The 13,187-nt window shown below is 42.8% G+C and overlaps 1 protein-coding gene across 1 annotated transcript in view; it reads left to right on the top strand.

The window, feature by feature from the left end:
- COL13A1 (collagen type XIII alpha 1 chain) overlaps positions 1–13,187 on the top strand; it is a 164,133-nt gene that overhangs the window by 80,845 nt on the left and 70,101 nt on the right. Inside the window, exons 9-14 of the mRNA XM_039546112.1 lie at positions 611–637; positions 1,779–1,805; positions 4,100–4,126; positions 4,234–4,260; positions 5,403–5,429; positions 11,148–11,213. Of these exons, the coding sequence (XP_039402046.1) occupies positions 611–637; positions 1,779–1,805; positions 4,100–4,126; positions 4,234–4,260; positions 5,403–5,429; positions 11,148–11,213 (201 nt within the window). The remainder of the gene's footprint in view (positions 1–610; positions 638–1,778; positions 1,806–4,099; positions 4,127–4,233; positions 4,261–5,402; positions 5,430–11,147; positions 11,214–13,187) is intronic.

The following is a 13,187-nucleotide window of genomic DNA, read 5'->3' as shown; positions in this document are numbered from 1 at the left end:
ATCGAGTTAAAATAAAAACAAACCAGGGCCCAGACCCTGAAAGGTGTTTTAGTGCATGACTCCGATCTTCCCATTTTATCCTTTTCTCTCCCCTCATTTCTGCCCCTCTCCACGACTTCTCAGTCATCCTGCCAGAGTCCTGAGGAACCCCCCACCCCCATTTTTCCTACACAGCCCCACACACTTGAGCCTTTGCATCACAGCCAGCATCCTTCCAGCCAAGGAAAACTGCAAGGGCCATTCAGAGCCCATCAAGATAGTTCCTTAATTAGCCAGAGGCCACTAGTGACTGAGGCAAGAAATTCCCCCATGGGACTGAGCGATGGCTACATTGGCTCTGCAGCACACCCCACCAGTGAGAGACCAGGATAAGAAATCTCTCACATAGCAGCACTCCACTGGGTTAGTCAATTTGCTTTCTTTCTCCTATGTTCTGCATCTCAAGGGGTTCATTGTTTAAAGTCACAGCCACATCATTCCTTCACTGTTCTTTCTGCCATATCCTGTGTAATCCATCTGCATCCTACTAAGTCTCCACCCAGATTTGTGGGGCAAATGTATAAACCACCAATGAACTAGTTTCCCATCAGCTCTTCCTTTTTTCTTTCAGGGCCCAATTGGTTTGGATGGCAAACCGGTAAGTGAAACATTTCCCTCACAGCTTCTCTCTCCCTGTCCATGTCCCTTTGTCTAGTACTTCCCCTGTCCTCTGAGCCAGGCTGTTAAGAGGTTAATTTGTATAGAATTATTTTGCAAAGTGTGTGCATGCCCATTTGGACAGGAGAACACCACCACCAAACTCCCCTGGAGAGGCTTCAGAGCATCAGCAAATCATGGAAGGTGCCCTACTGATGTTGCTCTTCTGGTTACCCTATTGCTTCACCTATGAACTAGCACTTATCCCTGAAGCTGCCCTTTAAACTTAACTGAGCAATTGAGTTCCCACCTCCAGCAGTGACAGCGAGAGACAGAGACAAATAGAATGAGTTTCCTAAGCTTCAGATATCATCTCACTACAGCCTAGACTAGCTATTAATTGAACATTATGGTTTATTCCTCCCCCACATTGCAACAAGTCAGCCAGCACAGCAAAGGATTCTGAAGGCCTTTGTGGCACTCAAGCCTCTTTTGTGGTGAGCTTTGTTGTAAAACAGGCAAATGTAAATAATGTTCTGCCCCTTTAAAAGGGAAACAGATACTGCAGAGTTTCTCCCAACCACAGTCAAGAAACAAGGCATGAGTTGTTTCAGGCATGTCCAAAAGAAAAGTCTAAACTGTATCTCACTGCAACCAAGTTTCAGAAAGAAAAAGAAACCACATTGCCCCACCCAGTGCTCTTCCTAGCCCCAAACTGCATACTAAGGATCCTATCTCACTGCCAGAAACATCCCTCAGCAGCTCCCAGAAGCATCCCTCTTATACTCTGCTGGGGATAATTAATCAATCAGAGCACTGCTACCCTACACATCACTGCACTCGGGGCAGACAGCTGTGCTCCTTCCTCTAATCCAAAGGAGAGCATTAACCCCTTCCTGTCAACCTCTAGGGAGGGTCTAAATACCTTACCACATGTCCATGCTATTCATCAGCAAAGCTTCATTCAGGAGAATGATCAGAAGTGATGATCCACTTGCTGTGAGGCTACATGGGCACAACATTATGTCTTCTTGGTGTCAAGAATAAGCAAAATGAAATGACCAGCCACAGCATGGGGATGTATAAATGCAGTGCTTAGGCCTGATTCTATAATGATAACACACACTCTTTTACCTTTTCAGGGCCATCCTGGACAGAAGGGGGAGATGGTAAAAATTACATGTGTATCTTCAGGGAGAAGTGGATTGGTTTGGGGTTGTATTGGTTCTCCTCAGGGGCATTAACTAGAGTTTGACTCAAATGAAATGAGTAATCTCTGCATACTAACCACCCAAATTCCTGCTAACGTACTAACTTTCTAGCTAATATAAGAAAATCATGATAGCAGAAGCTGGGAGATTTATCTATAATTTTTACATGATGAGTACCTGTATCATCATGTTACAATAGCAACTCTATAGTTATACATGGGAATGTCATTTCCATTATTAAGCCTTATGTTCAGTTACTAAGTATGTTCTTTAAAAATACTTTGGGAACTGAAATGTTTCATGGTTGGACTCATCTCAGAAGTGAATGTTTATGGAAAGTTTCATAAAAACCCATTTAGTAGATTTTGGGTTTTCTGAACAACAACAAAAAGCACATTTGTCACTTATTAAGATGATTTTTCAGATTTTTCTTGATAAATCCAAAATGGCTTAATTTTAATGCTACCAACTTGGCATGTACTTTATGGTGTCTTAAACAAGGCCTTGTGACTTTGAGATATCTGAAGAACTTTAGTTGTGAAATCACAATGATATAGATGTTTAAAACTAATATGTAGCTGTGTTAATTTCCTTCATTTCATCAAAATTTCAAATTTTGATTTTTTTTGGCCAGCTCTAATTTTCACGTTTCACATGGTTCAGGAAGTTCACTGTTCACAAGGTTATTCAAATGAGTAATTTGGAAAGCCAGCAATTAGTAATATCCCTGCAGCCAGCAACCATATCAGCTACATATAGGTAACTGGACACACTTTGGATTACTCAGTTTTTACTGTTTTTGTTCTTCCAAAAAATATCCATTTTGTTAACTCTACTGCTATTCTGCCTGAGTGTGTTTATTCCAGTGAAGTCACTAGTTTCAGTGAGTTGCAGTCCATGTGTTGATATGCAAGACAGAGAACTAAAGCAATGTGGGTGTTCTCTCTTACTCTCCACTTGAAGCTAAAGTAAAATCTTATAGCTCCCCCTTTCTTTTCTCCCTAGAATCTGTCAAAATAGTACAAGCCTCAGCCTCACCAAACTCCTGCTTGACCTGACGCGAAGGCCAGCAATTACTGATTTAACACTACTTTGCAAATTAATTGTCTTTCTCTGTCCCCTCACTGTTCAAGTAGCTTTCATTAATATACTGCATGCACAGGGCATATCATTGTTTGCGCCAGACAGAAGCTGACTGCTCAAGGTGCTAAATATTTTGTATTTAATATAATCCATTAGACTCAATAAATCTATATCCAGTCATGAAGGATGCTTCCAGAGTATTCCTAAACATCACATTGAGGAAACAGAGAGTTAAAATGGGCCTGACCTACACAGGATGCTCCCATTGGCTTCTGTAGTTAGATCCCATCCTTCTGTAGGGCTAAATGCTGCCCTTTGAGAGCACACATGTGATTCTCAATTAAGCAAATGAAAATTGTATGAAGGAATTCAAACACAGACTTTGGCTTTTAATTTATTCAGGAGTGAAGCTGCAAGGTGCTGAGCAACTGCAGAGAGACACTAACCAACCTCAGTTCCCATGGAAATGAACGGAGGGTGCCCAACACATAGCAAGAATTAAGTCTTAAAAAAGAAAAATTATAGGTGAAGCTGAACCCGCTGGTGAGCATGTGTTAGAGGTCCCCTGCTGGGCCATGCCATGCTGTGCCATCCCATGCCACAGAGGATATTGTTACAACCCCTCAGAGAGTTTTAGCAGCTCATACTTTTAGTTCTGAGGCCCCTGGTTCAATCCCTGCTGTGTCAGTCAAGATTGTGGCCATCAGATAAGTGGGGGCTCATTTGGGGAGCCTCAGATGCTGAGGATGAGCATCCTTTGAGCAGATGAAATATGTAACCCTCTGGTGCATCAGTATTACTGGTGCCCCTCTGTGCTGATCCACAGAGAATATAAGTTGCTCCAGTATCAACTTTGCTTTTGGTTCTGGAAGTCCCTGCTTCAGTTCCCAGTGTGTCAGCCAAGAGGGTGGCTGTCATATAACTACTTAATTTTTCACTCTCCTGTTGGCATCCCCATTCAGTAAAGCTGCAGGACTTGTGCATCTTCGCTCCTCTAGTGTAAGAAACACTGCAAGGGGAACTGAGATCTACCATAGAAATTTTTGGCTAAAGACTTTTTTAAAAGCCACATTTCCATCTGAGTACACACCACATGCTGAGATGTTTAATGTTCCTGTCATTGAATGTATAAGCATATATATAACTCACAACAATGTATTTTTTTAAAGGGTGTTGCTGGTCCCAAGGGACAGCCGGTAAGTGCTGAACTTATCACCTTCTTGTAAATCTACCTTCTTTTGGCACTTTCCCCTAATAGGCACAGTGCTCTTTAATTAATTTTTTTATTGTTTTCCTTTCACAGGGACCTCCAGGACAAAAAGGAGAAAAGGTAATTTTAATGGGAGCTAGGTTTATAATGACATTTAAAAGGCAAGGAAATGATTGAGTGGTTCATCTTGGTGTTCCATAGCCTTCAGCTATGGCTTTCAGAGCAAATTAGGTCAGTTCACAAAACAGACAAGATTTTTCTAGTTGTGGGCTTATCCTGTGGACATCTGAAAATCAAGCTGTGTTCCCCCCGCTTCATACATCAACTCCTGTCATGACCAATGCCAAAGATTATGGACTGAGAACTCCTCTAGAAATGCTGTTGATAATGCCTGAGGCTGAATGGAATACAGCCTGCTCTTCTATAGCTAAAGAGCTTACGGTAAAAACTTCTTTTCTTCACTGAATTATGCAACTCTGACTCAGAATAGAGATAGGAAGCCAATGTTAGCTATACCAAAGTGCCTTTTTTGACCATACTTGTAATTTTAACTGAGGCTAAAATGTTTTCCACATGGTCACATTGAAATCAGAACAGATACGTTTAAAGCATGAAGAAGAGTTAAAAGCAGCAATGGATAAGGAGCAACATGAGACCTAGGTGCTTTGATGAGGTTTTGTTTATTTTTTCCTAAATTGTTTTAAGAAAAAGACTGTGACACTAATAACAAAATACAGTGTTTCCAAAACTAGAAGTCAAAAGCATGTCTCCTAAATCCACATGTAGGCCTCTAAATAAGAGGTCTGATTTTCAAAAGTGCTGAGTGATGTTGGCTCAAGAGTTTTGAAAATCACCATTTATTTAAGTGCCTAAATATGAATTTAGGATCCTGTTTTTTTCTAAATCTTTTCCCAACTGTGAAGACCCAGCAGCTACAATGAAAATCTGATGGGTTATATGCTGGGAAATCCTATAAAATGATAGTTTGGGTACATTTCAAAATGAGAGAGAGCGAGAGAGAGAGTGTGTGTTTGTCTGTCTGTCCATTGCTTTCTGTGGCTCTCTGGGCAAAAGACAAATGACGACACTGGGGAGAAAAGGGGTAATGGATAATACGCTGGATGCTCAGTTGGTATAAATTGGCATAGCTGCAAGTGTAGCCATGCTGATTTTTACCTGCTGTGGCTCTGACCCCATATACCTACTTTAGTTCACTGCATTCACAGTTTAAACTATTTTCTTTTAATCCCCTCCTTTCACAGGGCCAGTGTGGAGACTACCCACACAGGGTAAGCAGTATTTGTTATTAACTGTCCCATGGCTTCCTGCACATTAATCCTAGTCTATTTGAATGGCTTTTATATGAGACTATAGGATATTTCATTAATGAGGTCCATCATATGTGTCCCACGAGTGCCATTTTACTGACTGACATGTATTGTTGGAATGTACTACATAGAATTTTCTAGGAGGGATTTACAACTTTATTTCATTCCTTTAAACTAGGACAGACCTCCAGATATATACCCATCCCATGCCCTCAGGGAGAACCCCCCCCCGTCAGGAGGTGGGCTTTGCCTCATGAGAAAAAGGATGCGGGCTGCACCCCTAAACCTGGTGGATCCCTAGGGATCTGTTGGAATCTAGGGTCATTCAGAGGCTTTGTGCCTCCAAACCATCTCTGGACCCTAGTGAGTGCCCTCGCTGGCAGCATGGCTAGGACATCATGGGCGGCCTCAGGGAAAATGTCATACAGCTAAGGGCTCTGTTATCTTTTTCACCTAATTTGCATAAGGCCAAGTCAGGGCACAATGGGCATCTTCTGCCCTGATTCTGCACTGTCCTGGCCGTCTCTCCCTTCCCAGCCCCTCTGCTCTCTGCCCTCTCCTCATCCAGCACAGGCCCTGGACCATGTGGAGAGCCTTCTATAGAGCCCGAAGGGAGGGATGGTGCTGCAGAGTTGACTGAGCTAAAGTTGGGCAAAACTTCCATGGGTGGCCCCCTCCATGTGCAGATCCAGAGGGCATAATCTGGCCCATAAAGGGCTGCAGAAATGTAGGCTTCAAGAGCAAATCAGCAAAAGGCAATGGGTAAAACTGGCCGTGTGCCTGGAAAGCCTATGTATTTATAGTTAGAACGCTTCAAGTCCATGTATTCACTGAGGGGCGGGAAGTTTTTTGAGGGAGGCGGGGTAGAAATTCTTTACCTGGTAAATAATGCCTATGGTCTACATTTAGAGTTAGACATTCAGTTCTGTCACAGTTCCCAGTGAATTCCCTGTAATCTTGTAGATGCCACCTGGCTTTTTGCACATCACTGCTTGGAAAAGGGGAGGGACACTTATTTATTTTGGTAATAATCTTATTAAGCCCAGGAAGTAGCCCCACTTGCTTCCCCATCCTGCCCTTTCAAGAGAGACGGGAGTATATCATGGGGTTTAGGGGATTATAGGGATAGAATTTAACCAGGCATAAACAAAACTAAAAACAACTCTAGCTCTGAAAAGCCATTGGAAATGCACTGGAAGGACATCATATGAGAGAATTGAAACTTGTAACCACTGTGCACAGGGAGACAGGCTTAAAAGCTTTCTATTTATTTTTTCAAAAGTCTTTGGACAATTAGATCGGGTGCTGGCCCCGGGCCCAGAGAGAAGTGGGGTGAGGGGTGGTCCAAGACTCTGGTATGAAGACTGCATGTAGATAGCAAACCTGTCAGTGGCATCTGGGTGTTGGGGGGAGAAGGGTGGTCGTGTGTTCCGGCCCCGATACAATAATAGAAGGTCAGCTGTGTTTATTTAGACAAGCCATCTCACTAGATTGTTATGTTAAAAAAAAAAAGCTAACAACAATGTTCACTTAAGCAGTGTCCTGGGTTCCATTACAGCCCTTGGCTCCAGACTGTCCACATTGTTCAAAGTGACAAGCAGTGGCAGGGACCCAACACAATTAGGAAATGGAGAAATTGATTACAAATTAAGAGGCATAACCTCAGTTTATACCTGACTGAGGTCACAAGTGGTCTCAATTCATAGTCATTGCTGGATGTTGGTCCACATTTAAATACCACCACCACCCAATCAATAGTTGGCAGTCTCCACTTTAAAAAGGCCCAGGACTGTAACACAGGAGGTGCTACAGGTTAGAATTATGACGCACATTGGTGAAGCTAGGCAAGGGAAGCCCGCCAGTGCCCTGCTTGGCTCTATCCAGGACTACAGGAGCACCAAATCCAATCTTTTAAAAAGTGGTATGGAGGTGCTTAACCTGTCTGAGTCAGAGCTTCTGAAGTGTGTGTAACAACTGCCCTCAGACCAGTTTCCTGTGTTGAATATACCTGTGAGCCAGAGGGCTCTAGGGGGAGGGGAATAGTAGATGTGCACAAGCCTATGCACAGATATCCCTCTCTTCCTCATTATAAGATTTTTAAAAAGGGAAATGAACATTAAGAAAAGTCCCTTTTTAAATAGTTTTATGCACTTTTTTAGCTAACTTAGAATTTGTCTGGTTCAAACAAGCAGCAGTTACCATCATCAGATGCCATGGGCAGGACAATGAATTAGAAATATAACAACAGGGACAGGTTTTTGGTTTTTTGGTTTTTTTTAAAGAAGGGAAATTTAAAGTCAGGGCTCCCTCTTAACCTGCCTTGGCCCATTTTTTAAACCATCAGTCGATTTTGTAACCCATGAGCAAACAGGACATACATTCTCGTGGGTAAAGAGAACATACTAGGAGGTTACAGGGTTATAATCCTTAAAGACAGACTGGGTCATCAGACCATGTTACAAAATCACAATGGCCAGTGCAGGGCTGGGAATGGAACCTGGTCTCAGAACAGTCAGGCCAGTAAAGTTCTTTTTTCTCTTGATGATGTGGTGTATCTAACTGACCCAGTTCTGTGTCACTGTGTCTTCACTATCCCCTAGGAATACCTAAGTACAACACTTGCAGCCCTGCGCTCTAATCAGATCCTTACACTAAAGGTTTGTGGGTAATGGTCTAACTGGACCCAGTTCTGATGCAAAAGAAACAAGGATGTGGATCCAATATTGCATGCTCTGTTCTGAAAAGAACTTGCCATTGGGACTTTGGGGATGCAATTCTGGGGACAGAAGAAAGAGGCTTGAAATATATTTCTTACACACCTCATATGCTTGCTCTCTATGTACTTGAATTCATAGTCAGGTCCCTTCTCACCTATGCTCAGTTTTGAAGAAGGGAAACTAAATAGGCTCCTGAGTTTCCATGCCGTTTTTCTCCTTACCTATTTTGAATAGCCCCTCCCACTCCCTTCCTTCTAGCCAGCACATTTCAGCCACTACCTCTTCGAGTCAATAGAGTTACATGAGATACAACAGGGTTCACTCTCACACACACACACACACACACACCCCACACACAAATCCCATCTTGGTGACTCCCAGATCATTCACCCGAGTTACTACAAGGAGATGCTAAATGGATCCTTTGCCCACCTGAAAGATAACAGTTTTCCCAGCCCCCACAAAACAGGCAACCAATCCAGAATGTTCCACTCAATCACCAGGCTGGTCTCATATTACCTTGCTCCCTGACGTTGTCCTAATAATGCCCAAAAGGAAATATCCATTCATCAAACCAAGCTGAAGAAAATTCTAGAATATCTCTGTATTTTCCAGCCATTGTGATACAGCATCATGTTGAGTGGTGTTGGCCATATTCCACACAATGCACACATGGCACTGAAAACCCTAATTCGTACCGTGAAAGCTCTGGTCAAAATCCCACCCGTCCCACTTCAGCCCTTCCTTTCTCTGTTCTTTGCCCCACTCTTCACAAAGGTTTGCTTTTTGGCAGAGGAGAACCTGCTCCTATCAAAAGTGGCCTGGTCAGTTTTCTAGGGTCATTTTGTATTTCTTGATAGCTTATGATTTCTTGTGTTAGATTAGGGGACAGGATAACATTAAAAATGATGTGAAACCTGACTGCCTCTGAGAAACTGACTGGTCTCCAGAGCCCTGGCACTGAAAACGTGGCTGCTTACTCCCTCCCAGATGCCACGTATGCTGACTGCCCGGGTACTGCAAGTTTTCAAAGGTTCAGTTGATCATATAGCTTCACCTCAAAAGCTGAAATTATCATATTTAATTCTTCTGAGATTCAGTGCGCCCTAATGTGGTCTGTAAATCTGCTTTTAATTGTGGTCCTCTGAGTCAGAGGCTCTCACCACTGGTTTGCCTCAAGTATGTATTTACTGTTTATATAAACTGCCCAGTGGGCAGGACTGTAAGGCTGCAATATTGTGATGACATTTCACTTTGCAACAAGACTGGGTCTGAGCTTTCAGTAAAACACAAACACCCATGTTTAGGGGGAGCAGAGCGTGCTGCTTAGATGCACATCATCGCTGTCGTGGGAGACCTGCGGGCAACACCTCTCAGCCTCGAGTTCACAGTTCAGACAGGGAAAAACCCCAGGGAGGAGTACTGTGTGTGCACATGTGGAGGACTTGCTGCTCCCCTCACTTACACTGCTATAAATCAAGAATGACTTCAATGGAGTTAGGACTAGTGTGAAACTGAGGTAAATGGGAAAGAGAATCAGGCCTAATATGAGCATTCCTGGTGTTTGAATCGGTGCTGTCAGCACCAGTGTGCTGTGGTTCAAAGCAGCTTCCTGAGTGCACAGGCAGACAGGAGCATGTTTGGAAGTGGAAATTAGATACAGCAGAAGGATGAACAGAAGACCCAGAGCTTTAGTACATGGTTTTGATTTGTGAGGATCAGCTTTGTGATGTAGAGAGGATTCTTGTCCAAAACAGATCACAAGCCATTGTTACTGTTAAACAAGGAGACACAAAGTGCAGGCTCAGCATATTGTGAGGCAAAAGTTCATCCCCTCTGCTGATCAGGGAACATCTCAATTCACTCGCAAGTTGGGTCATGATGATACAGAGTGTCTTTGTGAAGCAAAAGAAAATGAAGGATCTTGAACAAGTGAGACGGCTCCTAATAGAATTCTGCTTTGCTATAAAAGGGTATAAGTTCACAAACTGGTCTCATTCTCTCACTGCTGTTCCTGGCAGGAAATGTGAGGTTGATGAATAGGTGATGAACTTTGTCTCTGCTTGGGAGGGACTCCTTCACTGTTGTGCATTGACCCCTCCAACCAGTTAAATGGTGGAATCCCACAATAGCTTGAAGGAGCAGGTCTAACGAGGAGGAAAATGGCAAGATTATTAGGGCTTTTAAAGGAACATGAAGGACAATCTTGGGGTAAGGGAAGAAAAGGGGATAACTATGAACTGTAGCGAGGGTAACTGTATAGTCACCAGTCTTTGTAATTTGTAGAGAATTCATTGCAGTTTTATCTAGTAACATGGTGATGTCCAGAGAAAAAATATATTTCTTGTAATGAGGGTCACAGAAATATGGAGCCGCAATTGCCAAAGAGCTCATGTGACAAGAGGAGCTTTAAAAACATAGAGCAAACTGCTGTCTTAATAAGTGCCCCAGATCTAATAAGGACCAAGTGAGAGAAACAGCACTGTCCCAAGGGAACTCTGGGGAGAAGAATATTTATGTTTTGTTACAATAAAGATTATCTGAGGAGGGCAGCAGAAGCTGGCACAATAAATCTCTTGGTAAGTTTCCTTTCTGAGTTGAGCCGAGATAGAAAGCAAGAAAGAACTGATAGAATGGTTGGGTGTGAAAGACCCGGGGGTAGCAAAATTATATTCCCTTCAAGGAAAACCAGAGCCTTCCAAGGCCCAGCACAGAGGTATTCCTTCCTGTGTTTAAAGTATAATACAGAAGAGCTCAGAGGTTTGCCAAGCGGTACCCGATGACAAGTATCCCTCCCTGTGCCATTCACAACTATCTCTCAACTGTGGTTTATGCTCATTACAGCCTTTCTTTTTCCCTATCGTTTCATTTTCTTCATTGGCTGCTCTCTCTTGATGTCCTACTGACTCCTTTGCCTTGTGACCTTTGCCCTGTGACCTTTGGGTTCGGTCTTCTTCTTCAGCTGTTGCCTCTCCTCAATTCAGTGCGGCTGGCTCCACCCCCGGTTATAAAGAGACGCACTTTCCAGGTAGCCACTTTTTCCTCCTTGCCTGTTTTAAGCCTACTCCGAATCGTAAGATTAATTAGCTTCTTTCCTTCCTTCGAGAAGGGGTTTCAAAAAGACTTTGGCAGAGCCAGGGGGCTCTCTTTAGAATGGAGCACATATTTGGTGGGAAAATGTGTCTAAACAGAAACATAGTGAATCCAGATTTTTAAAGTAAAACAAATTAAATATGAAACATATAACTCGAAGGAAAATGGGGTAAAAAGGAGGTAGTGTCATGGATAAGCCTAACTGCTACCTTAAGGAGCCAGTTCCTGCATGCACAACAACAACATCAATGGCTGGTCAGAGATCCCTTTTTGAAATTTAGTAAGTGCTGTAAAACTGGTGCAAGAAGCCATGCTTACTAGGCAAACTCCTGTTTTAAAACATACTGAGCCACCTCATGTTATCAGCTGATTTTTGTCGCTCCTTTGCATGGTCATGTCAAACAGTTTTCACTGTGTATGAGATATAGAAAGCAGGATGTCTCAAGGGATGGGTATTCCCTATAGAGCCTTTCATTTCCAGGCTACTGGTCTGTGCCCAGTACAATTTGCCGCTTACCTAGAGTTATCATCTGGTGTTTTTTCAGCCATGTGAAATGAACTGGTGCTGTCAGCCCAGTTTCTACTGGACAGGTGTTTACATCACAGAAATCACCACAGCTGGCATTGGTTGTCCCCCTAGCTGGTAGTCTCAAAAGAGAAGCAAAGGATTGAGCTGATAGAAAGATTTTTAAAACCAAAGTTCATTTCCTGGGCCAGGTAGGGAAGCTTGCATGGCTGCACTCCATTCTATACCTGGCTTCATTCTCCAGGACTGTAAATCTCATAAGCATTACCAAAAAAAAATGTGAATTTGAAGTATATGATTCATTTAGCTTCTGTGAAATTGACTCCATAAGCAGCAGAAAATGTAAGCCCACTCCGACAAATCCTGCCTCCCCACAGCAGAATAGTAAGTCATATGAACTCTGGGAGCCAAACATTTGGAATGCTAGAAAGAGCTGAAGCTGTAAAACAAATATGACCACCAGTAGTTGGAAAAAAAACTGCTGCTACTTTACACTACACCAGCAAGAGTGTTATAACAGAGAATTTGTTGTGGGGGAGCAGTGGTTAGCTGCAAGCCCTGTTAGAGGGAGAAGAGAACATTGAATCCACAAGGAATATCTAGGCAACTAATTGGTGTTTAACAAAACTGAAAAATAGCACCAATTAATGGCTAAAAATATTAAATGACATATGATAAGTATGATATCTGATCTCCAACTTACTCTATCTTCCCAGTTACATTCCAGTTAAATCCTAAAGGGTCTTTCCAGGCTGAAAGTACTAATAAGAATATAATTATGTAGTAACTAAGATTTATGTGTCTAGGAGTCTGTCTATATGGAGCACTTGCTTAAACAAAGTCCCCTGCAAAAAAGCAAGGACACTGCAGTGACGGCATATGCTTTGCTCAGGCATCCCACCAAAGAAGGTTGCCTGTGTCTTTCTGAAAGCTTGCCAGCTGCCAGCGTGAATTTCCATCAAGGCAACTGGGTTTAACATATATACACACATTAGCACCTTCTGTGCCCCGGTGATCACAAGAAGTGGATAGCTACATCCAACAGAGGGCCCATTCCAGTTATTAACAGTCCAAGTAGTGGGAGACGGAGCAGGCAAATAGGATTCCCCCTTGTTTCAGTAAGACATAGGATTAGCAACTGAAAGTACCAGCGAAGTAGGGTGACCAGATGTCCCGATTTTATAGGGACAGTTCTGATTTTTGGATCTTTTTCTTATATAGGCTCCTATTACCCCCTACCCCCGATTTTTCACATTTGCTGTCTGGTCACCCTACAGCGAGGGCTAAAACACAAAGAGGTGAACTTTATCACCTTAGTACACAACTAATAGTTTGTTTTCATATTCATAAGGTTTTAAAATGTGTTTTTTTTAAACTATGCCA

Source organism: Mauremys reevesii, linkage group 7, assembly GCF_016161935.1.
Source record: "Mauremys reevesii isolate NIE-2019 linkage group 7, ASM1616193v1, whole genome shotgun sequence".
NCBI classification, from domain to species: Eukaryota; Metazoa; Chordata; order Testudines; family Geoemydidae; genus Mauremys; species Mauremys reevesii.
The sequence above is the reverse complement of the archived record's forward strand: the minus strand, read 5'-3'. Positions and strand labels throughout refer to the sequence as shown.